The 26,467-nt window shown below is 47.2% G+C and overlaps 1 protein-coding gene across 2 annotated transcripts; it reads right to left on the bottom strand.

Annotated features, from left to right (window-relative positions):
* On the bottom strand, nt 1–24,571 carry LOC105690259 (dorsal root ganglia homeobox protein). 2 transcript variants are annotated; one of them, XM_012407904.3, is made up of 5 exons: nt 23,922–24,571; nt 11,443–11,689; nt 7,529–7,734; nt 4,731–5,074; nt 1–2,188 (listed from the first exon to the last, which is right to left on the bottom strand). In XM_012407904.3, the coding sequence occupies exons 2-5, from the start codon at nt 11,543–11,545 to the stop codon at nt 1,708–1,710; spliced, it is 1,134 nt and encodes a 377-aa protein (XP_012263327.3). In that variant the 5' UTR covers nt 11,546–11,689; nt 23,922–24,571; the 3' UTR covers nt 1–1,707. The 2 variants fall into 2 exon arrangements, with proteins under 2 accessions (XP_012263327.3, XP_020710444.2); XM_020854785.2 differs by having other exon boundaries at nt 1–2,212.
* Between the last annotated feature and the right edge of the window lie 1,896 nt (nt 24,572–26,467).

Genomic DNA, 26,467 nt, shown 5'->3' on the forward strand with positions numbered 1-26,467 from the left:
TTTTTTTTTTTTTTTTTTTTTATTAATTATATCGCAATAATATTATACACACACCTCTTCGGGGTGAAATTAAAATGTCGAACAAGATGCGATGCGGGTAATTGAGGAGTATACATATCAAATTAAATAACATATTCACGTACTGCGTGTAGCTTATTTTTTGGAAATTTTTTCTTTTCTTTCTTTCTTTCTTTCTTTCTTTCTTTTATCACGAGAACAAATTTATTCAACACAACTACCATAATGTCAGTTATAATATCACTGTCTATATTTATATATATATATAATATGTATAATATATACATATGCGTGTGTATATATTTATATAATATATTATTGAGTTATTCTTAAATTTACGTATTTCATATCCGATTATCATTGTAATACATAATGTAGAATATACAGATTTATAGGTGTGTAGGTTTCCTACGGTCTTTGGCTGCTCTATATTATTAATTTTTCTTCGTTTTGCTTTATTTTATTTTTTTTTTTCTTTTGCTTTTTCTTACGATCGTGTACGTGCTCGTCAGGCCTCCAGGCAGTGGAATTATATATTATATATTTAAAACTCTAACTAAATTACATTATTCTATATTGAATCTCATTTCGTTTAATCTCACTTCGTTCGTTGAAATATAGAAAAGGAAAGAACAGAAGGAGCAAATAGAGGGATCGAAAAGAAAAATCAAATTAATCAACGTACATGATATCAATTATTAGGTATTTTGTATTCGCGAAGTCCGTGTACGTATTTTTTTAACATATATCTTCAATATCAAATATTACATATCATTAATTAATATTCTTTTGAATTATTATTTCTTTTTTTTCCTTTTTTGTTATTTTTTGTTCAATTATTTATCTCTACATTTTACTATCACGTTTCTATTCGTTATACGAATCTATATATATATATGTATAATATATGCGAGGTTTCAATTATATAATTTATTTATTTATTTTCCGTTTAAAAAATGTTCTGGTTTTTTACCGAATTTTCCGCGATAAATTATAAGTATAACCATTCACGATTAAATTTCAATAAAACTCACGCTTAAATCCTCCTTCTATCCTTCGCTATATTATTGTAATTATTTATTGGTCTTTATTTTATTTATTCAACTGTAGTTTATTTATTTGTCAAAATTAATCGAGTTCTCATAATCTTTATTAATTCGACGAGTTTTTCTTTTTTTTGCCGATCGTTCACGGTACCCAAGCATATTTATTATACGTAGCGAATTTCGTATCTCGGTAAGAGAGAAACAGCCAAAATAAAAAAAGGGGTAAAAAAATCACCCCCGAAATTTAATTCGCTTAAAATTTTTGAATCGAGATAAATTTCGGTACCTCGAAGCAGACGAACTTACACATCGTATCGAGTTACGACTTCAAAGTCGTCGGAAACTAGCGTACATACGAGCATGTTTGTCTACACTCAGTTTACAGCGTTACGCACACCCTGAAATACAGTGACGATCTCGACGCACTTTAAACGCGAATTCTCGTTACGAATTATTGCAACGTTAGGGAAAAACTAAAAAAAATAACGACGATTCGGTGTCGCGAAAATTGTAAATTATATTCCCGATGAGAACAAACAAAAAAAAAAGAGAGAAAGAAACCAGGAGGATAATGAAAAAATTTTTCGACGCGTTCCTCACATGTATTGGAAATTCGAAGGCTACGACGCGCGCAATGAAATCCTTACGGATCCTCTTTGTTCGTCGGTTGAATCTGATGAACGACCGACGGCAGGTGATGGTGCTCCGGTCTCCTGGACAACCCCAACAGAGGTGGTAACAAGGGCAAAGGCAAGGGTAACGGAAGTCCTCCGGGGAATCCGGCGAGTCCTCCCAGAAGAGCGGAGGCGGTCGAATGCTCCTGCGCTTTTCTTCTGAGTTCAGCGAGGCTGCTGCTCCTGTGCAGATCGTTACTACCGGGTTTACAACAGCCGCACAGAGAGGCTGGCCAACCCGCGGGAGACCATGAGAGCATCTCCTGAAGGCTACCGGGACGGTGGTCCGTAGTGCTCCAGAGGGAAGGCGTGCCCGATGACAAAGAGGTCGGAGTGCCACCGATTTTACTTCCGAACAACGGTGGCGAGAACTGCGCGGCCAGATGAGGCGGGAAAAATAACGAGGGCGGTGGTTCCACCGGCCTGAAACCGGCCGACGATCCTAGATTACTGAAAAACAGGGACAGAGGAAACCTTTTTTAAGCGAAATTAAGATATGTCTGGTTACGATATTATTGAGGACTACACTATAGAATACTGGAAATCATCTTCGGCGTCCTCGTCATTTCGAGTAAAATCGATAGATTGGGGGGGGGTATTATTCCTAATCCGTTTTACGGATAAATCGTTTATCCGCGGGGATCATCCTTCGTCCGCGGGTTGAACCTGAAGCACGAATTTTATCGGGATAATAAGTTTCGCTGACACGTGAGAAACTCGCTGACTTAACGCAGTTAACTTTTACCTCAGGTACACTAGACGTATGTATATTGTATTATGTACTCCATTATGTAGTCGGGTGCGGAGGTCCAACCCCCCACCCCCTCCACCCCCCCCTTAAATTTCGCCGTACCTGTGCGAGGATAACCAAGCGGGAGCGGCTGCTTTGAAGCGGGGTGATTTTCTCAAATATTAATCGCAAATATTGTTTAATTAATGTAACGAGGCAGGCAGCAGCTAACGGCTACCCGCGACTAGCGGGTAGGTAAGTGTAGGTGATGCGCAAGTGGTCGCTACGGGAAACGGGAAACGGGTAACGGGAAACTGTAAAGTGGAGGAGGGTTGGATTCGCCGGGCGAAAGGGGGGGGGGGGGGGAGGCCGGGAGGAGGTACGAGGAACTTCGGGGCGGGAGGATGAGACTTGTGAGCCTCGGTAAGCGCGATAATTACCGGCAATTAGCCGCGTGGCATGACCATTTTCCCATAGATATATCAAGCGCGCTTTACCACCACCACCACCACCACCACCCCGCCGCGAATATCTCGATCGCGTAATTCATTAGGAGGATAAATAAACGTCCTGCCGAGAATCGAGAGTGACAGAAATTGGGCGAGGCTTTGAATTCGTAAATCGAAAAAAAAGAAAAAAACGAGGATTTTCGTTGGCTCGTAATCGGGAAGAATCCAGACGCCCCGCGTCCCTAGCCTCGACGGGGAATCGGGGTGCGGGGGTTGGGGGGGTGCGGGGGGGGGGGGGGGGGGGGTTGGAGCCGATGTAATGACAATCCATTAAAATCTTTATTTAAAATTCAATGATATTAAACCACGAGGAAGAGACGGGCGGCGTTGTCGGATCCCGAGGGGCGAAAAAGGGGGAGGTCGTAAAGGGGCTGCTTAGGAAAATATGTACGCGAGTGTATACGTACGCGTGTTGTATTCGTACAGATACGTGTAACGAGTACAGACGCAATTTATATGTAACGCGAATACGGTATACGCGTCCGTATGTTTATACGCGCGAGTTAGGGTTGTGTACGTATAGCGGCGCCTGATACGCGAGTACCTTATATTTTCTACCTGCCTATCGGTACGGTACGGAGGAGAACGCGCGCCGGGATATGCCCAAGACGATGGGGAAAAAGAGGAGCGCGAAGAAAACGAGGGAAAAGAGAGGGAAAAAGTAGCCTCTAGCCCTCCGCATCCAGGCGCCTGAATAAATGACGAGGATATATTTACGGCGGGTGGTTTTAAATAAATTACACCCGTGGAGACGACGGACCGAGTCTCTTCCTCGTTCTCGTTCCCTCCCCTCCCCCCTCCCCCCTTCGTCTCCTTCTTCGCCCTTGTATTCCTTCTTTTTTTTTTTGGCGTACACCGTTTCTCGCGCTCTCACCTTGTTCTTTCGCCACGACTTCGCTGGACGGAGTTTAAGCGAAAATTCGATAAACTTGATTCGAAAGCCCGAGCGCGTTACCCTTTCTCGAGCGATCTTTTAGTCGCCTTTTTTCCATTCCTTCGAAAGACGCAAGGTCAAACTAAACTTGATTCGAAAACCCTTCGGGGGTGCGATCGATAAAGTCATCGATTCCACGTGATACAACCGGATCAAATTCATCCCATCGACGTAGATCCGCGACAGCGTTACATAAATTAATGCGAAAGATTTTATCCGGGGCATTTCACACCCCATAAAGAAAAGTTAAGTATCTTTCGCCCGGTTGGAAGCGATTAAGAGATTACGCGAAAGGTTAACTGGTTCCCTTCCGTCTGCGATACGTGCAATAAAATACGACTATGCACCGCACGTCGATTCGAACATCCTATACGCGTGGAGGGGTGTAAACGTTCCTCCCGGAAATGAGAAGTGGAAAAAGAGAGAGAGAGAGAGAGAGAGAGAGAGTGAAACGGAGTAGAGAAAAGAGGGAGGAAAAAGAGCATCAGTGAGCTAACGAGGCGACAATTAATATCAGCAGTGTAGCGGATTCCGGGGGTCGGGGGGGGGTTGGCCGGGAGGAGGAGGAGGAAAAATCGCGCGATTCTTCGTGCGGCGGCGAAGCCGTCACGCTTTTCATCCCAACGTTTTCCGAGCTCGGGTTTCGCAGGAAGTCCGCGAAACTGCGATAAGGGCGGACGAGCGTTAAAGTCGACGTGGTTAATGGCTCGTAGCGCGTTTCCGGACGGAACGAAAACGGAGATGGTTTAAGGCCGGTGATATTTCCTAAAGACGTATACCGCGGTCCGGGCGTCGCTACGCGGAAGAGTAAAGGCTCACCTCTCAGCTGGGGGTCCGAGGACCCCGACGGAGCCGACGCTGCTCGGCGGTGCCTGCGCCCGAACGGAGGAGGTCGACGTCAACGGCGGCGTCGCGGCGCCCCCCACGGAAGGCTGGCTCTGGGACTGTTGAGGTCGCGGACTGACGGAAGCGGACGTTGTGCTCGGACTTCTGGATCCTCCGTCGGGACCCGCGTCCTCGCCCTCGCCGCTAGCGGCGTCCGGGTCGTGGCTCGTGGGACGCGGAGGTACCCCCGGATCGGAACCGCCTCCCTCCCGTTTCCTCTGCTCTTCCTTGAGACGCTCGCTCTTCCGCCATTTCGCGCGTCGATTCTGAAACCAGACCTGCAGCAAAAAGGAAAAGGGTTTCGGTGAGAATGCCAGTTGTTTCTTTTTTTTTTCGTCTTCTCGATACGATTCGACGTTGATACGGGCGCGGGGTGTGTCATCCCGTAGGAGGTGAGGAGGAAGGGACAATGAAATGAGGGAGATACGCGTAATTCACCTGAGGCGCGGAGTGAGCTCGTTTATAATTGCAGCCGGGTGTAGTTTACACGTGTGCGGCGAAAGCTGGGAGAAGAAAGTCGAGGGTGAACATGTTCAACGAGCTGAAAACCCGACACTTCGCGTAGCGCGGAGTCTTCTTTTTGGAACTCGAGTATTTTTAACGAGGCTAACTTGACGTAATGTTAACTGAAAATAGACATTTTATTATTACCCGCGTAATGGAACTGCGTGAGGAGAGAACGTCCGCGCTCGTATAATCCATGGAACAAATATCCCATACTCTTTAGCTTATTACTCAACGGATCGAACCTTTCGAACCTACGTCAATTTCACCACCCCGTACCCCTCTACCCTCCTCTCCTCCGCCGCAGTTTTGCCCTTTTCTCTATTTTCAAATTTTCATTTTCAAACCGCTCTCGAAATACTTTAATAAAATAAACACGACGAGGATAGGAGGCGCGCGTTCGCCGTAGAACGGGTCGGACCACTCTCTGCGGTGGAGCACGGTTCCCGAGGTGAAGGGAAAAGGAGGGGGGCGGGGCGGGGGGGTATAATAATATCCTAAGGGTTACGGGGCCGGAGAGTAATACCCGGGAACAAAGCCACGACTCCCTCGGGACCTTCGCGGGAACCCCTGGCTCCATTTTTTTCAATACGAATTTAATCCTAAATATGTCAATAACGGCTTTGGCTCGCCGACGACTATTATATATCCACGAGATGCGGTGTGGCTGCGCGCTCCGACGGATTTAAAAAAAAAAAAAAATGAAATTCTCCCAAAAATTAGCGGAATGTCTCGATTCCAAAAAAATGACGTCGTCGGTCCGCGACGAAAATTTGGGGAAAAGAAACGAAGGGGGCGAATTCCGTCGAAATTCGCGAGCCGCGAGACGAGAAATGTTGGGATGAAAAAAAATAAAAAGAAGTTGATCCGGATCTTGAACGAATGAGGGTTTTCGTACAGTTCTTGACGCCCTGAAAAAAACGCGGACGGTTTGTACGTGCTTCATCGCCGCGCGACCCGACCGGAGGAGGTTTTAATTGGGAGGCGAGAGTCCGCGTCGTAGGGATGCACACGACGAGAATCCCCATGCTAACACGACGTGTAGTGGGTACCTACCGTACCTACTACCATTCTACGCCACTATTTGCCCATTATTCCAGATTCCCTTTGTCTACACTAATGAAACAATCAGCCCCCCCGCTCTCCGCCTACCGCCCTCCACCGATACGCGTGTGTGTTGTTTACCTAGGAGCGTTTTCCCTCCTCCCGGCCCCCCTTTACCTCTTCGGATGAACTGCACACGCGTGATCGCGTCAGCGTCCCAGTGTAAAATACGTAAGAGGAGGGATGAAAAATACAAAAGACCCGCAGCGGATTTACCTGAATCCGTAAACGATCGAATTATATATTTACGAGGCGGGACGGTCCGCGTGTGGTGGGAAACACGATCGAGTTTTATTCGACCGCAGCATCCGTTGCCGCTGCGCTACAGCGTCAAAAATACAATTTGATCGATAAAATATTTCGTCAAACAAATAAACAATTCTATACTCGCGAAATAATTCTGATGGGTCGATGCCGCACGCGGTAAAACACCTGCGGGCGGATTTCGAATCGGTTGTATAAATCTGGGCGACGTGTTTCGTCGAACGGCTTGAATCCTCTGCTGAAAAGTTCACGACCAATGGAAACTCAAACGACTAATGAAATCAGATGCTAGTTGTAATCAGCGATCGATTATTTTTGCTCCCGTGTCTTCTCGATTCAGACACGAGGAAGACAGACGAGACAACGACGACGCGATGTTCCGCGATATAATTCCAGCTAATTTGATACATTGCAGTGTTACCCGTACGGCGTATACACACGTGTGCAATAAGGCGGTCGTTTCCGTTGCCGCGTACAGAAGAGAGACGAGAAGCGAAGTGAAGTGAGGAGAAGAGAAGAGCCGAGGGAGACGGGGGGGGCACGTCATCTCCAGCTAGAACGCGCGAAGCCCAGTGTATAAAGTAATCCGGAAGATTACCGCGGCTTACCTCGTCAAGAGATTACGTCAGGTCGAGGGTGTCAGCGGCGTCGCCCCCTGGGGCCCCAGCTCTCCGGATAGCTGGGTATGTAATGTTTTCCTACGTATACAGGGTTGAGACGTGCCGAAGGACGTAACCCGCAAAAATTGCGGTGGATTTGGACCAAAAGTCGTCCAAAATCCGAAGACGTACGATTCCCCCCCCCCCCCCCCGAAAATTTCCAAAATTGCCAGCGACGCGCACACGCGGCATCGAACTCACCTGGACCCTGGCCTCCGTCAGATTAATTTTCATGGCTAAATCCTCCCGCGTAAAAACGTCCGGGTAGTGAGTCTGGGCGAAGGCGGACTCCAGTTCTTCGAGTTGTTGGAGAGTGAAGGTCGTCCTGTTTCTCCTCTGTTTTCTGCGCACGAAGGAATCGTCGCCGACGCCGTGCAAGGCCGGGTGATACGCCGAGTAACTCGTGTCTGAAACAGAGGATGTCGAATCGGAGGGGGTGAGTTTTTTTTTTTTTGCAAAAATTCAATTCCTACGATCTTTTTATTGTTCGAAAATGGCGAGCTAAAAATTTTACGGACGGCGAAACGCGCTTCGTCCGTTAAACCGAGAGTTAAAAAAAATTGCCCAATCTTCTCTCCTCCCTCTTTTTTGCGGAGAGTCCATTTTTTTTTAGCACGAAAAAATTCGGACGCTTCGAGCTTCGGCTCGCGCTAACGACGCGTTTCATATCGGCGGGATTTTAAAGTTTGAACGAAATCGCTCTAACCGAACGTTGGAACGTGGTTCACAGGACAGGGGTGGGTGTGTGTGTGTGTATAGGTACCGCATATCCAGTATAGGTAGACGAAGCGGACGCGCGGCACCGTTCATCAATGATGCAAGGCAATCAGCGCAATTAATTACCGCCGCGCTAAGCTCAGCTTAGCGAAAAACACAAATTAATTTCCTAAACTCATAAAAATTCATGACGCTTTCCCGGCCAGTTCTCTTTACCCCGCACCGACCCCCGCCACCCCCCCGCCCCCTCCCCTTATCGCCCGACAGATTCTCTCTCTTCCGACTCTCTTCTCCTCTTCCTATATATCCTCTTCACTTCCATCCTATTCATCTCGAAAGGTTTCGGATCATCGCGTTTTTCCAGAAATTCAACTTCGTATTTACATCAGATCCCTCCCAATTTCGGCGTAACATTGAATTTTACAATTGATACGCACGTAACTCTTCAGGGGATTCGTGTACCCGAAAAATGTTTGTTTCTCATCCCTTCGTTTCTAGTTTTTTCATCATTATTTTTCAGGTGAAAAAAAATCGAATGAGAATGAGAAGGCGTATGAAATTATACAGTTACCGTTGTTTACGCGAAATTTCATGTACTTGATAATTACACAGACTCTTTGCGCGTGTATATCCGTCTACTACGTTACATGGCTACATACATATATATACGTACATAATTAATGTATGTAACAACCACGGCAGGTTTGGTGGCGCGTTGCACGGCGGGATCCGATTACCGATGTTTGTCAAATATCCACACCCGGCGGTGTTTGGGTCTTCAATTAATTAGAATTTGTTTACCTAATTAGACCGCCGGTAAATAGAAATAGAATTAAATAGGTAGCTCCGTAATACAACCTTCTCATTTACTTTTCGTTTAATTTTATGTGCAACAGAAACGCGCGCGATATCCGCGCCAGACCGTGATAAGTACGCCAAGATATATAACGACTGTTTACCGTACCCGTACATACATCTCTGTATCTGCGTATATTTTTCACTTTCCGCAGAGATACCTATACCGTAACCTCCCACCCCCTTTTTAGCCATCTTCTTCGTCGTTGACACTCGCGCCGTTACGTTCTCCTTTTGACGACCTTCTTACTCAGTTAGCTTTAATTAACCTTATAATTAATTAATCAATTAGTTACATTCTCAACGACCGAAGCGCGTCGCCGTTTTTCTCTTTTTCATTTTCCATCCATTTTTTTCTCCTCTCCTCTCGTCTCCTCCCGTCTTACTTTTTTTTTCGCCCCCTACGAGTACCTCGAATCTCCCGTTACCCGCGACGCACGCACGTTTCCCTCTGATCTTCAACACGCGTGTCTCTTTCGATTCGCCCGAAGCTAGACGGGACGTACGAGGTGCAGCTTCCCGATGTCATTCGTCGAGGAGGTTCTCCCGGTTCCTACGAATATATCACTCCAGAACTCCACGTCCTCGTACACGTGACCCGTGTCGGACGTTTTCGTTGATTTAGTGCCTCCGAGTCCCCGTCAACTCTCCGCGCGTAGACGTTGTTTTTTTCAACGCTGCAACGTCGCTTCGTCGTCGCGGACGAGGAATCGCACTCAATTTCATCGCACGGTTCCTCTAATTGCTCCTCCCCCATCGTTCTCCCTCTTCCACCTTTCACCTAATTGCGCTTCGTACCGCCTCTCGCGAATGGGACGGAAAAAACCAAAAAAAAAAAAAAACCCCGAAAGGGCACAAGGGTGCCGGAGGTGCGTTTGTTTTTTCCACCCCTCGAATATCTCGAACTCGAGGAAAGTTTTCGAACCTTTGCGAAATTCGTCCGACGCCGAACGACTGGATCCAATGACTCCGGTTAAGTTCCAGGGCAATACCGATCCATTATATAAGACTAACGACGTAGTCGGGACCTCGAGTTATACGCGATAACGTGAGTGTACCGATCTCCCGAAGGATGCTGCGGAGGAAGGGGTGCGGAAACTATGAGGTACGGAATGAAAGGCAACGCAACGAACGAACCCACTTACCGACTTATCACGTAGTTACCTAATCTGTTTATCCCGACGGGGGGTCCGCTACACGGCCCGAGGGTGCCCCGACTACGTCCCTGAGGGGACCCTGTGCAATCGTCGCCCGGTACATAAACCACCAACACCGAAGTACCCGAGGCTATACGTACGTACGTACGGTACGTGAAAAAATTTACCCGTCTCTCTGTTCCTCCTATACTATTTTCATTCTCGCACGTACACGCGGTACGTCGACTGTACGCATCTGGCGACGTCCACTGCGCGATACACGTACGAATCGCCGTGGAATCCCGAAGGACGGTGTGATTTTCTTTGATTCCAAGTCTCCGAGTCTCGGGGTGTCAGAATAGAAATGGAAAGAAAATAATGAGATAAAAGAAAATGTCGAACCGCCGATACGTAGGACCGTGCGGTACGTACGTACGTGTATAGGTATACGTGGACGTGTGTGTTACGTATACCTACGTACGCGTACGCGTTAGAGAATCGAATTAGGTTAATTTAAAGTTCAAACAGCGTGGCAGGTTCGGCCGGGCAAATAGACTTGTAAATGATAGCTCCTTGAATTTTGAATACACGTATAAAGTATGCATGTGTGGTGGTGTGTAGAGCGATGAGCCGCGGTATAAGCGTATCCGTCGAGTCGGGATACGGCCGCGCGAAACTGGATCCGATGTATACACATACATATAGGTATGTATACGTAACGTTCGGATAGTTTGACAAGAACTTAGTTTCAAGTGCAAAACTAAGTTTGACGATCGTCCGGTTTTGCACCGGCCACTTTGACTAACTCACTCGCTGGTCCGGTGATGTAACTTGGCGAACACCGCGACTGCCCACAGGTAGCTAGCTAGCTATACTATTTCACTGTACGCGCGCACACACGTCAGTAACGGAAGCAACCGGTTGCGATACCTCATAGATTTTATTACCGTCGCATAATCTCTTTGTTTTTCTTTTTTTTTTCTCTCTCTCTTCGAAAAAAACGGATCATCGAAACGCGTCGTTCCCTTCGGTGGGCCCTTCCGGTTGCGGACGCGAAGAAAAAACAAACTAGACCCGCCAATTTGTAACCACCCTAAAAAAATTCTCCCCTACGACAATGGGGCGACGGGCGTACCGAATCGTTGCGGAATTGAAAATTTCCGAGTTTCCAAAACCTCCGAAAATTTCTCTTCAACCGCGAGCAGCAGCACCCCACCCCGTATCGTCGGATGCGTCGCGTAAAACGCGTCTCGCGGTGCGCGTTGCGTAATATAATAAAGTTAAATTATTGAAACGCGACTTACCGTCGAAGATGATAGGGAATATGTACACGCGGCGCGACCGGTGCATAACGTACAGCGCGTCGCAAAGTGATATTAGATTAGAGACGAAAATTCATGTACTTACAGGGATGCGTCGGGGCGAAGGGGTACTCGAGGGACGGGGGGAGACGGGGAGCCTGGAGACCCGAGGGGCAATGGTAGCAGAACATTCCTCCAGCCCTGGCCATCGCCACCCCCGTGGCTCCTGCCCCGGTCCCGGACCCCGCCCCCGCCACTGCCACCTGAGGCTGTGGCTGGGGTGACTGTTGCTGCTGCTGTTGCTGTTGCTGTTGCTGGTGGTTGAGAGGCTGATGAGCCTGAACTGAGCCAATCTGCACAGACCAAAAATCGAACATCCATCTCAATAGTTTCCAGACTGTACCGCTTCTCTATATCGGACAGGTATTGCGCAAAATCTGATGGATTTTTTTTTGTTTTTTCGAACCGATTCCATCGAATCTGTTTAATTTTTTTTCGAGGTCGTTTCTCGATGTATTCCGTAATTTTTCGTCGACACTGCGTCGATCGGAGAACGAACGGCGATGGAAAAAACCGTTGCGAAGTACCACCAACGTGTGTACGACAACAAAATCGTCATCGATCGATATCGAAATAACGATTATAAGCGATTGTGAAAATAAATGTCGCGATACGGGGATACGTCGTGTGTGCGGTGTAATCCGTCAGTTGTTTGCCGAGTCGTACACGTTCAGAAAAGATCGGTTCGAAGTACGAAAAGTAACCTACAGAATTGAGAGTTCGTAAAAAAGCATCGATCCGTCGTCGAATAATTTCGTACGACCGAGTGAAAGCGTGGAGGTTGATCAGCGCGGTGAAACGGACTTTTCACCGGAATCTAGAAGAAGAATAAAAATCGCACGGCTGCACAATCACCAGCTCGTCGAAATTAATCTCCGAAAAAAAAATTAAGGAAGTGGCGAAAAAATACAGATGTGGGAAAGGTAACGTACAAAAAGAAAAAAAAAAAAATAGAAATAAATGAAATCAAACTATTCAATTCCGATCCATAAATCCAAATTAGAGTCGATCGATTTTTAACGTGCGGGTGAAAAAGAAAAAAAAGTCGTCGTCGTCGAATCGACGCGCCACCGCGAAGGGTGCAGGTGGTTTTTGAAAATCCGCACGTATGTATACGTCGGTAAGGGTGAGGGTGGGGGGATGGGGGGTGGGGGGTGGGGGGTGGGTCGGTACGAGTCGGTAGTAAAAATCCATCAGCCCAACCAGATAGTGGCAATCTCCGTTAGAGGATTGTAAAGCGAGGCACCCGCCTGAATAATAGATATCCAAGCTCTTTGCCTAAGCAGGCATCAGTTATGAAACTTAATAAACGACGAGTTATCAATTTATAATGGGCAGGCTGTTCGCTCTCGGTACGGAGTAAAGCTGCTGCTGCTGCTGCTGCTGCTGCTGCTGCGTTTGCTTTCGCTCCTGCTCTTGTACCGCCGCCGCTTTCCAACACCCAACGAGACATTCGCGTAGCGCGCATAAAGTACAAACGACGCCGACGAGAAAACATTTTCTCAATCCGTTCGGAAACGCTGTGGCGAAAAAATTCAGAAAAACGGACAAACCCCGCGATATCCATGGGGCGGGGGGGGTGAGGAAAGGCGAGGCCATAATTTATTCGGACAAACTTTAAAAGTAGAGTCGACGATACCCCAATTACGAATGTAGGCGCGCATATGCGACGCGTACACGTTGGGTATCTAAACGCGTTACACATGTAAAGTAGCCCTTCGATATTATACGGGGTGTCTCGCTTCGTCCTCGGTTATACGTTCGCGTGCGTTGCGAGCGGCGTAGGATACTCGCAGTTGCCGTGTATAAAAGCCGCCGCGATGCGCGGCTATACGTATACGATATCGGCGGTGTTGGTGGCTGCGGCGGCGGCGGCGGCGGGTACGAAGGGACAAATTGAATTTCAGATCGCAGCGTGCTTCGGCAGGGCGAGGGAGCCGCTGCTGAGATGATACTAATTGAAATTTGAAATTGACATTAACGAATTATTGCCTCCCTCGTTGCGCGCAACGCAATTAGGACGGCGTGTCGGATATCAAAAGTAATTGCTGCTAAACTTAACGAAATCTAGCTACGATTTCTATATCGCGTACACAACGTATACGTACGTACGTGTACGTTGTGTACGTCTACCTTGGGCGAAAATTTATGCCCGACTATCGTTGTTTGTCGGGAGATTTTTTAACGGTGTGTGTAAAAAAAACATTATTCCAGGCTAGGGGCGGCGAGTGGCACGGAGAGAAAAAGAGTAAGGAAAAAAAAAAAAAAAAACCACTCAGCTACCCCTATGTGTAAAGAAGGTTATATTAGCCCCATTACGCGACCGGCGTTACCGCAACCCTCCAATTATCATCTCATTCCGAGCACGTAGCAATCCCAAATCTAGAAAACTCGATAATCTCATACGCGGATGATTATCTCCTCGTGAAGGAAAAAAAAAAAAAAAAAGAAAAAAAAAACATTGAGAACAAGCGTAAATAAGATTGGCGATTTTTTTTTTTTTCTCTCCTCTTTGGAACAACGTTAATCCGCGCAGGTTAATTCATATCCAAAGAAAACTTCGCGAAATATGATCTTTGCCTAGCCGTCGCGTGTTTCGATGGGATTTTTCCTCCCCCCCTTTACGCTCGGGGTTCTCCGTAGCAGCGGCAATAATTCCGGGGTGGTTCGCAGTCGGACTTTATTCGTCCGACACGTAGAGAGCGGGGTCGAGAAACATACGCGCGGTGCAACAGCAGCCGCAACAGCAGTAGCGTAAGAACCATAAGGGGGAAATGTAGCGAAACTAATCCGAGCGCCCCGCGGGCGCCCGATTATTCCCCTTTGGAACCCCCCCCCCCCCCTCGCGGCCACCGCCTATGTGTGTGCGTGCCCTGTATAATCGACTGTAAGATATCAACCCCTAGCTCCTACCGTATAACATAATCGTAACTTTTCAGCATGCGCAAGAATATAATAGACTCCGGGGGGGCTCCTCCCGCTCTGTCGTGTTTGCGGTTTTCCACCGAGCCGCCGCACTCGACCGAATCATTATACACACATACACCGTACACCCGTTCGGCAATGTTTTATTGCGCGATCATCCGATTGTTCGATTCCCCCCCCCCCCTTCGGTTATGTGTACACGAAAATAAGCTTCGCGTTTTACTCGGCTAATATTTGCTACCCGTTAACCAGTGTAAATTTGTTCAAATGTACCGCGATGATGGAAGTTTCGTGTACACATGTACGTATGCGATTCGTACAACGATCTGCATATCCGGGCTCTCTCGTTTCTGCCATTTTGAATGTTATACTTTTTAGTTGGTTGTGGTTTTTTTTTCGTTTTTTTTTTTTTTTTTTTCGCCTCGAGAACGTCGCGTACGTCTGTCGCCTTTACGATCGCGATGTCGAGTCGCGGTAAGATCGGGCCGCGGTCATTTTTATTAAATTGTGTCATAGCGTAGCGCACGCCCGGCGCGCGCGCTACTCGCTCGCTCGCTCGCTATCTCGTGCGCTTTATGTACAGCGTGCTCGGTTTGTACACGCTGCCTGCAACAGCATCCAATTCCGTTCAACCAACTCAATTAATTCCTTTGAACGCGGTCCGGGTTTGGTTCTGGTTAATAAAAAAGACGGGCCTTGATTAACTGGAAGCTACGTTGTTATCAACAATATTGGCTCTAATGAAATCTTTGTTAATCTCGTCCTGAATTTTCGTATTACGTATAATGAATGGTGAAATTGATTTAAAAGTTTTCAACATAGCCGTCATCTCGTTCCCCGCGAAATGTAGGTACATAGGTGTATATATATATATATATATATATGTACGCGTACACCTGCTACGTGTACCTATGTGCATCTGGCCGGATATATATAACCGCGAACACCGAGTTATCATCAGTCAGTAAAGTAGATTTCGCGAAATTGGCAACTCCACGAAAACTTCTCCCCGAGTTCCCATCCCCCGATACCTCATCCCCCTTTAATCCCTCTTCCCACTTTTCCTCCATATTCGGACGTATCCTCGCCATTGCATTTTTTTTACGCGACGTACGGTATGAAGCGGAATTAAAAAAAATTGTCTCCTCAATTTTTACAATCCAAGAAGAAGAAGAAAAAGAAGAAGAAGAATGAGAATAAGAGGCAGGCGTTTGCGTAACGAGCCGCTTAATTCCATTTCATTATTACACGACAATAATATTTCCGTGCGTACGTGTACGTAGATATGTATACGCGGTACGTTGTACACGGATACGCACACGCCGTGAGTTTATAATGTCCCATCGTATTTGACATCGCGTGCCAAATTATTGAATGCTGACGTAATCGGGCGTTGCTTTGCTGAGAGCCGCATCAACGCCGTTAGCCACGGTTTCGAAGCAGCTGCAATTATTCAATTACAAACGGCGTTAATTTGCGCGACACCGAATCCAAACCGATAATCAACGTTACGTCGATGCGGAATCCTCGACGACACGACGCGCCAATGTACGTGGAGTGGAGTGGATACAGCTATACCGTCGCAACGCGAATCAGAAATTTCCACCCGCTTCGCGCACCGACCGGCTGTTCGACGTTGAATTAAGCCAGGCTATGCGGGGGTGCACGGACGGGTATCCGCAAACGGAGATATCGGAAATTAACCCGACTCACAATTAAATCCGACAGAGATACGAGCGAAATCAGTCGCTGCAGTTGTACCGTGAGCGCATATAACCCCCGAATGACAAACGGCATTCCTGAACTGAATGTCGTTGAAAATAATTGCGATAACGCGCGATCTTGTTGACAATTATCATTAAACCTGTATTATGATAATTATCGCGGTGCAGAAATCGTCGTTATGGAATTACGTAAGCTCGCGAGTTCTTATTACCGTACACGCGACGATATCCCTGATTCTATTTACTCCGTATAAATCGTAGTGGCAACAAAAAACCGTCCAAACGTTCTCTTATCTTATCTTTGTCATTTTTCGCGATGATATAATTCCCATTTACCGTATGGTGTGTACAACGTACATATACACCTACGTTCGACTATTTTTCTTACGTACATGTATGTCCGTACACATATTTATCACTGTTCAACAAATTCATTACCATTTATATACGCAAGGAATTGAGCGTACAACGAGATTCGAGTGGAAGAACCGAATAGGGGGACACCGATTGTCCTACGTATAGGTACTAAAAGACGCAATAATTATGTCATCGTCTATCGTCGAATCGGATGGAACGAACGCACACGCACACGGACACGCGTATACATTTGCGCAAAAACCCCGTCGTACATTGTACGGGGATGACACGTGTGTACGATTCGGCGGACCTATTACGCCCCATAAGTTTTGCGTCATTACGGATAAATGGAAATAGACACACAGAGGGAGGCGGGGTGCATCGCATTAGGGTGTTGATACGCAGGGGGGTGGGGACGGGTAGTAGCCGGTAATCGAAGCGTATCCGCAGTAGGAGGTGTGTGGGGTATAAAGTTTCGCGGACCGGAACCGGAACTAGAAGCGGAACAAGATTTTTCCGTGGGTCCGAACTCCACCCCATCGGACGAGGAAAACGACTGGCTACGTTATCTGTACGGATATCGAGTGTCGCCTCCTCGTCCTCGAGTTTCTATGGATGGGTTGTATACGTATGAGAGCGCGAGCGTGCGCCACTTGTACAAAGTCTCTCGAGTCAAAGGACACCCCGTAGCTACCCCTACGAAAATTGCCACCACTTCGTTCCACTGCATTACATCCGGAGCCCGTGAGTCTATAGACTCGACCTCCGGATCACGTCGGCCGTGTACATGGGGCGAGACACTCCGCGGGGGACATATGACGTTTTAACACTTGACTTTCGCTCCATTGAATCACCTATAGACTGTTATGACTCGCGGTTAAATCACGATGTCTTTTTTTACTTTTTTTTTTTTCGTTTTTTTCTTTCCACCTACTCCTCTTTTTATTCCGTTTTAGTTTTTTTCACCACCACCATCCCCCCTACGACGTCTCGTGCGTGGATGGAAAAAGTTTTTTCTACCCGATTTCTTTCGGTCGAGGAAGAAATTAATCTCGCGCTTCTTCGATCGTTGACTGTTTTTTTTCTGTTTTTGTTTGTAGCAAAAATGAAAAATATTCGAAACGCTTTTCAACCCCATTATCGTATAGTGCGCCGCGTAACTACGGTATATATATTTATCTACTCGAACGCGGTCTATTGATCGGATTAGCCTGTCAATTTACCAATTTGTACGGATGAGTTTGTTTTTGGTAAACCGCCAAACGTTAGCCATACATGTACGCGGTACGTACACGGAAACTGGGCACGTAAATTTTCGCCATCCGATCACGCGTATGTTTTTTTTTTTTCTGGGCGGGGGGGAGGGGAATTCATTCCGTTCCGCAAAAATGAATTTCGCTTTCAAAGAAGTCGTTCAATTTATATTCGCCGATCCACTTTCGCCAAAAATTTTCGCATCCAGTCGCCCGTCCGGCTCCAGGGTTCTCTCCGTTCCACGCCTCAAGCTGCTGCAGCTGAAGGCAAAGCGCGGACGATGGACCGACGCGAATAGCTCGGGGCAGAGATTCAATGAGGCTCAATTGATGCAGCAACCAGATGAGGACGGTGATCGGATCGATTCAATGATTACGTAGTCCGTCCCGGTTATCGAGTTACCGACTAGCTCAGCTACACGTACCACCACGTCGTTTAGACTTCACTTATATTCGCGCACACGAACCACGCGTGTATATATATATATATGTGTATGTACATATCGGTGGAGGTATGTAACCGACGTTACATAGTTTTTCCAATTACGATCGACACAGATAGGTCGAGGTAATTATTGAATATAGTGTAGCGTATCCGCGCGATCCGCACGCTATACGTTACAGCGTTAAAATCTCAACGTTTCGAACGACGTGATTTTTGTCACACCGTCGATATCGCGGCGGAGGGAAGAACAAAAAAATTTCGAGATGAAAAAAAATGAATAAATAAATAAACGAATGAGAGAAGAAAACTTTCCGTTCACGCGCGATACCGGCGGAGGAGGGTCGCGAAAAGGTGCGATGTATATGTATTTTTTTATTTTCCTCTCCTCGCGATTCGAAATTGGTCGATTTCAAAGTTATTCCCGTTGTATTTGTCGCGTTTCGCGAAATTTCGCGGTTCTCCGGACCGTCGCGTTACCGAGATATTGGCTGGTGAGTCGGTTCGCGATCTATATGAATACCTTATTACGTACGCGTATATACTTTATACACTCCTCGCCTAGAGAGGAGTGGAGAAACAGAGAGGAAAGGGGACGTGAGGGAGGTAGGGAGAGTCGGAGGGTGGAGGCGGCCCGTTCTGCGCTAGGGCGCCTTTGCCCCCGGGGTATCATCCGTCGATGCATGCCCGGAGCACCGAGCGCGCTCGGTATGCCGATCGCTATATATTCCAATTGCCGTAACATTCGGCCGCCTGCTACTGTTCGATATGCGCCAATTTCACCCGGTGCGTTGTCGCCTGGCTAACGTATGCGACGTCTGCTGGAAAAAAAGCAGGGAAAAAAAAGGAAAAAGCGCAGAGTGACGTTCGGCGATTCTGAGGAGGATCGGGAGAAGAAAAATTCGGAGACGGAGATCTACTTGGGAGGAGAGACGGGTATCGTGGCGTGAAGTGTATCACGAGGTATATATGTATACACACGGTAATGCTGCAGCGGATGAATATCAGGTAAAAGGTGGAAGCGGAGAGCGTGTTATACGTGCGCTGAAATAGGAATGTGCGGATAGTCGCACGTTGCGGGAGCGTGTCGGGGCAGCTGTGAGAAAAGCGGATAGAAAAAAAAAAAACGAAGTAGACGAAGAAGGAGGAGAGGGAGGAGGAAAAGTAGAGGAGATCGGAGGGGGATGAGATCGGGATGGAAGAAGCGAGTCTCCTCTATTTTGGGGAAAACCAACCGACCGACCGACCGACCGACCGACCGAACGGGTGGCTACCCGCTATATTATTGCGCGCCCGTAAATTTCACCCGGAAAGCGATTTAGCGAGGAAGCGGCGACGATAAATCTTGAACAAGTCGAAAAGCGTAAAACAGCCTCAACGTTGGAATACCGACGGTAAGAAGAAAACTCTCCATCTCTCTCTCTCTCCATTTCTCTCTCTCTCATCTCCTATGTACTCCTACCTGATGATATACATACACGTGTGTATATGTACAACATCTTCGATGTACCTATGTGCAAACGTTTATACGAACCTGCAACGCCGTACGCAGTGGGAGGCGAAAGATCCTGATAGGGTATTCGCGGAGGCGTGGCAGGATTCCCCGAAGTGTGCGCTGCACTATCTTGGCGGTTTAGAGGGTAGCTGAATAGCTGTGTAACTTATACATTCGTTTAACCCCGGAGGTAACTCAATGGGGCCGATATTATTACGAATTTCCATCGGCCGAGGATCGGGGGAGGAGAAGAGCTCGAAATTAAAATATGCAGGATAAAAAAAAGTGATCGACCTGCCCTGAAAAGTTTTCTTCTCCTTTGTTTTTTGTTTCTCTCCAGGCAAAAAAATTCCGAGTTTTTTTTCCCGCTACCGGTTCGGTTCGAATTTCTCCAGCGATTCGGTGATCAGAATTTTTTTCCGTTGCGAAATAAAAAAAAAACCGAGAACAAAAAGAGAGAAATCAGAGCGTTTCGATAGGTGGTAAAAGTTGCGCGTCGTAGTAACGAAGTTACATATTTCATTGGAGGAGGAGATCCGACGCTTGGTTTTGTTGAACGTAAACTTAACTAGGTTTGTGAGAACAAATCAACCCCCTTAATTGTAACGGTGCTGACCAAGTTACCGCTTAATTCAATGTATAATCATGACGTAATCGCTAAATTTGTCGTCTCGCGACGCGTATCGTTCTCCTCGATAAATTATATACGGCTACTGCACGTCCACTGTATTTTATAGTCCGTGGTATTTATAAATTCGCGCGACGCATCGTCGACCGGTTTTTATAAAAAAGAATTTCCACTCGAGAATCGCGACTCGTATACATTCGTTCGCTCGATTCTTAACGAATCGTTGAGAATCGACCGCCGAAATTTCGGTTTTCTTCAAATATTTTCCCCTCTGTGGTATCCGGTTTCGTTTCCAATGAAATTGAAATCACGAAACAACGCGTGTTTCACGGTACGTTACACACGAGATTGCGAATAATATCGTTGCGCACGTCGAGAACGCGTTCGTTGAATAATTGGATAAATGAATTAGACGAACGCACCCGTCACGTGATCGATGCATGACGTTAATATGTACAACGTATAAGGATGATCGGTAACAATGATCTAGAAAAATCTGGTAGCCATTCGATTCGTGTGTCACGTAGGAAGTGATGATACGTAGACGACGTACGATTTGTGTATGAAAAATTAGTCGACGGTATACGGTATTAACAAGTAGCTAAAGTCGTTGACACGTTTCGGGGATACGATAACAATTGATCTAAGTAAGTCGATAATTCGCTATGTTTCTCCATTGGACGACGTGGCTGAAGTTGACGTTGCGAATTCCGACGACGACGACGACGACGATGGGGACGACGGGTGTCGCGTACATGTGTAACGTCGTTCGCACGATTCTCCATATATTAATTTAACCAAGATCAGCTTGTCTACGTCGGTTTATTAGAATCAATCTTGATACAATTTGATCGTTCCTAATTCAATATATTCTCATGTGTCGCGTCTCCATGAACGCCATATGCTAGTTCCTTACGTATACCCGTCGTACACACGCACACGCGCGCACACGCACGCTATTATTATACATATGTAACAAAGAGACGCAAAGCGTTATACGGACCGCGGCCGCTAGCTGCTGCTACGTTGTAACGTGCACCGCGATAAAATTAATCAAAATCGTCGGACCTCCTTCCGAGTTCCTTCGCGATGGACGAGAAATCGTCGAGAGAACTTCGTCGGCTGCCGATCTTCCGTGCACATCTACGACAGATTGAAACGAATACCGTCGCTACGGGAATTTTCGTATCGTATCCGCTGCCGAAGAAGCGTTACATTCAGCTGGAGAAGTGCAAATCCGACGACGCGGGGAAGGAAGGCGTACTATGGTATAACGTTTTACACTCGCAGACCGCCGGCGATGCCTTTGGTTTATGTACCATAAGTTTACATATATATATATATATATGTATGTACAGGGGGTTACATACGTGTGGAGATATACACGAGATATACGTATGTACGTGAGTTCGTCTAGAGGAAGTCAGCGCACCGCGCAGAATAAACGGTCAGTGACGCGCTGTAATGGCCGACATCCTAATCCTAGCCCCCTACAACTTAACTTTTATATATATAATGCCAAAGAGAGACCTGCACACGGCGACGATAATACTGCATGTGCTTTTCGTCATTACAACCATTGATATATGTAATCAACTCCGCAGCTCTCTTTGTACGTACGTACGTACGTGTACGCATGGATTCGGACGCGACGCCTCGGCGGTAGCCGGTCGAAACGCACATCCTGCGAGCGTTTGATATGCGTTCGAAATCTACCCGCGTTTCCAACGACGCCGCGACGATATTTACGGAAAAATTGAACGCGATCACCTGAAAACGAACGACGAGTACCTCGATCCTACGAAGGTCTCTCCATCGACTATACCCTGCGTAATTACGGTCGTATCTTTGGGGCGGTTAATTTGATGTATTAGCCGGGATGTAAAACGGCATGTGCGAGATGATCGTGTGTATGTATATTATATATACATATGTAGAGAGATTTAGGGGAAATCGAGGCGCCCGGAGCCCGGAGTAATAAGTCCTCCCAAGGAGCGGGTTCTCCCGTTTGAGAGTGACGTCAGGCGTCAGGGGTCGCGACCCCCCGATCGCCTCGACGTTACACCGCGTTGTTAGTTTTCCTCGTAACTCGTAGCTCCGTAAATATATATATATATATATATATATCTAGGTACGCGAAGATCTGCGGGTAGAGAAGAACGAGAGGAGGATCGACCGTCCGCGGGACGAGAAGTAAAATAATAAAAGATATAGAAAAGGGGGTAGTGGGAGGCGAGAAGAGATGCCCGCAGCTGCTGCCGCCCTGGCTGCGAACACAATAATATCTAATTAATGTATTAATGAGGTTAACTTGGCAGGATTGGACGGCAGACAGCGCGAGCCGCCAGTTTCACCGTTAGACCCATCAGTTGTTACATTATATACATACCGTCTTATTCAACTTCAACTTTATATTCCTTCATGTTGAAATGAATTAAGTTTAATCAGAACGAAAGTGTCGGGCGCGTGTAGAGTCGAGTGCGGAGCGTGCAGCGGCTCAGGGACGCATCTGTAAAGTGTATCGTTAAATTTTTTCATCTCCTTTCTTCTCGATTCAGCCTTTTTTTCCCCCTTTCCCGTCCGACTCCGAATCCCGATTCTTCGTTTTCCACTTATCGTCATTTCCCCCCTCCCCCCTCAATTTTCGTTTCATTATTTCGATCCCGTTCGAATTTCGTTCGTTCGTTCGTTCGTTGGGGGTGGAGTGGGAGGGAGGTAGGGAGGGTGTGCACGGTTATATTCGGAAAAGTATACGGCGCAGGGAGGGACGTTGAGCCGCTGCAGCAACGCGGCATGAAGAAGAAACGTGCGGCGTGGAACTTTTGACAAGCTTTCTGGCAAGCTTAACCGCAGACAGGTTCCCCGGGTCCCCGGAGAGATTCTTCTCGAGCTGACGGGAACCCGTTCCGACAGCCACCCTTATACCCATCATCGTCGGCCCCCCGCGCCCCCCTTTCCCCCTTCCCCCCTCCCCCGTATCGTTATTGCGACGCGTACAGCCCTACGGCGAATAGGTCGCCGGGTTTCAGCCCTCCGGGTCGCCGCGAGTATCGCGTTGCCTTTTAAGCTCATAGCTCGTGTATGTCGCGCGCCGCGTAACGCCGCGCGAACCACGACTCCTCCTGCTACTGCACGCTCGTCCCGTGGAATCGTAATTCGCTTCGAAAGCTAACCCATCGCAGCGCGGCCCGCCGGCAACCAAACGCCCGCTGTACTTATTTTATTTCGTCCTTTTCAGTCTCGTTCCTTCATTCTTCGGCTTCGATTTACCCCTTCGCTTCACCCCTTCGCGCTTCCGAAATTTTGTCAAGGGAGAAAAAAAGAAAATACAGTCCTCGATATTATTGGGGGTTTTTTTTTTTACACCACCCCGTCGAACGAATGGAGAATGCGGTTCATATTCTAGCTCGAGTGCAGAGCAATTAACGTACATTGTTACACTAATTAGATTGAGCGATTGAGGAACGCGCACAAAAGCGTTAAATAAAATACGCTAACCGTCCATTGAACGTGGATTGATTTTTGATACCCGTGCCGAAAAATTGACGCCTTTTTTCCAAAGCGTGAAACGAGGGGAAAATTTTCAACCGTTCGCACCCCAACCTCGAGCGACGTCTTCCTTGCGTTACAATATTAATTGTTTCGGATTGTTTTCTTTTTTTTTTTTTTTGTCTTTCTCTCAACGGTTCTTATTTCATTACCTTGACCAGTGGCGGGCTGCTGTGCGTGGGAGGATGATAGAGTCCTGAGGGAGGACTCGCGGGAGGCCCAGCGCCCCCGGGCGAGAGTGTGCCGCCGCCGGGGGTGAGAATCCTGGATTCGTGGCTGAACAACACCTTCGCTATCTCCCCGCTGACGAGGGGGACTAGGACCCTTTACAGTTTCGCGTCCTTCGTAACGATCACTTTTTCAAACTTTTAAAATAATATAATATATGGATATTTATCTAGTTCATTTACGGTACGTCGGAATTGAATCGGTTGCGACCCCGCGCACGTGTGCACAAGACGAGGTGAACGAGAAAAATAGACAATTTTTCCACGCCTGCGACAATTGATCGCGCTATATCCCGCACTCGACGAACTGTTCAACGGGATAGGAAAACTTTTCTCATTCCGATGATATGAAATCTGTCGGGAAGTTGGGGTGCAGGTGATTGAAATTAGGGAATCGACGTTTTCGGTTAATGTCCTTCAACTCGTTCGTACCGAACTTATTTTTTTTCGTCTCTTCTCGGTTTTCACTGCAGAGATTTTCTCTACCCCCGATAATTGAACACAATTGCAATGCCACTGTATACGACGACGATTGTATATTTTATGAAAATTTTGTTTCTTCGCTTCAGTAGTTTTTTTTTAATTTATTTGTCAATTTATACCAGGCACGTTGATCACACTAACTTCAGGGGTTTGTTGACGGGGTGAAAACGAAGAAAGAAACTTCGGATTTTCTCGGACAAAAATTTTCGCGCCAAAACGAGAAGAGAAAATCACGAAGAGTAGAGGGGTTGAAAAGCTTTCGTCTCTCGGCGTGTCAAATATTCATGATTATTAACGTTTCGAAAATTCACCCGGTTCTCTGGATCCTGCGGCGATGTCCTTGTTAATTGCTTTATTTATATTTTACGTACATGTGTACATCGGTATTTATAACGTGACAACGTGGATATATATATATATACATACACGTACACACGTACACGTTATACGTACATATATATATATATGTATATAATTTTGGGTGAACAAAATTTGACAATGATTCGGATGAAAAAATTTTACTCGGCAATTGGAGAATGGAATTATTTTTCCGTGTTTCGTTATCCGATGATTTCCAAATCACGTTTATCACCGGCGTTTCGTCGGTTCGAGTGGCGAGTCTGTGACTGACTGAGTTTTAAAATACCCGTTTCATCGGACCCGCGATGACCACGGTTAACAGTAGCGTTGATCCGTGAATTCAGCGGTGTTCTCTATGCCCGCGTAACCGGCGGTATCACTCGTACAGCGAAGTAAAGATGAGGTTGTGCAGCACGCGATAGGCGGAACGCGCAAGCGCCTCCGAGTCATCCGTAGAGGACGCAGGGCGGAGCCCTGTCCCTCGCAAGCGGGGGTGGAACCCACGTGGTTTTATTGGGCAAATAACGCCAGCGACAAACACCCCTCTCGATTCAACCGGCGGCGGCGGCGGCGGCGGCGAGAAGCTCCCGCAAGCTCCGCCGTCTTTTTTCATCCCGCGCTACCGTCTCTTTCCACCCTCCTCCCCCCCGGTCACCCCTCCTCTCACCCCTTCTACGCTCCCCTCTCACCCCTTTGCGCGCTCCCTCTCGCCTCACCCTCGCCCCCGACCTCCGCTCTCCTCCTCCTCCTCCTCCTCCTCCCCCGCCGACCGACCGACCGACCGACCGACCGATAGTCGTCCCGGTGTAAATCGTATTTACCGGGGTATCCAGAGTGATTCCGCGTATCGCCCCCGTACGCCGCCCTCCGACACCCACCCTCGACACAACAGACTATACACCCCCAGCGTACCCCCGACGCGCGCCGTTTCAGATTCAATAACGTATCTGTTGTGCGCTCTGTACGGATATTTATGTGGAACACAGCGACGGTTATACGATCGTCGTATCAGAAATATGAATATCAATCTTCGCGGACGGACGATAGCCGTGGAAACGCATGGGATCCGTAGATGGAAATCTCACCGATTTTAACGAGGGATTAGTTTCTGCTTTTTTTCATCTATTACGCAGTCGTCGCGACGATTGCTGAGCTTGCGAATTCCCTCCCCCTGTATAAAATAGGTTATAATCTAAACCGTGATATAAACTAAATAGGAAATACTTATATATCAATGAAACCTCGGTGTACGGCGAATATATATATACCTGTACACGCGTAGTCGCGGAAGTAATGAAACTAACTGCATGATTAATTATATGTATATGTATTCAAAGCGTCCTTGATGTTGGTACGGTTCGCGTTTATACAAGTATATAATTGAGCGCAGGTTATGACCGCTGGTACCGATAATCGTAGAAAATAAAAACAGCGACAACGATTGTATATTTCGATTTTAGAGGGATGCAGGTGCAGCGGTAGAACACGGAGAGGGTAAATCGCGTTGGAGAACCATCCTCCGTTTCTAGCTGACGATATTCTCTCGCGGGATGTGAACGTTACGCGGTCCAGAGTCGAGTCTCATTGTTACCAGGGTAAAACGAATGCACGCGGTACACGGAGTTTGC

This window comes from Athalia rosae, chromosome 4 (genome assembly GCF_917208135.1).
Source record: "Athalia rosae chromosome 4, iyAthRosa1.1, whole genome shotgun sequence".
NCBI classification, from domain to species: domain Eukaryota; kingdom Metazoa; phylum Arthropoda; class Insecta; order Hymenoptera; family Athaliidae; genus Athalia; species Athalia rosae.

What these genes read in the sequence shown, in the direction of transcription:
- LOC105690259 (XM_020854785.2), bottom strand. Translation starts at nt 11,545, where the DNA reads ATGGCCAGGGCTGGAGGAATGTTCTGCTACCATTGCCCCTCGGGTCTC. An exon ending in CTTCGCCCCGACGCATCCCT is followed by an intron (nt 7,735 to 11,442) that starts GTAAGTACATGA and finishes CCTCTGTTTCAG; the next exon opens with ACACGAGTTACTCGGCGTAT. An exon ending in CTCGGACCCCCAGCTGAGAG is followed by an intron (nt 2,213 to 4,730) that starts GTGAGCCTTTAC and finishes CGCTTAAAAAAG; the next exon opens with GTTTCCTCTGTCCCTGTTTT.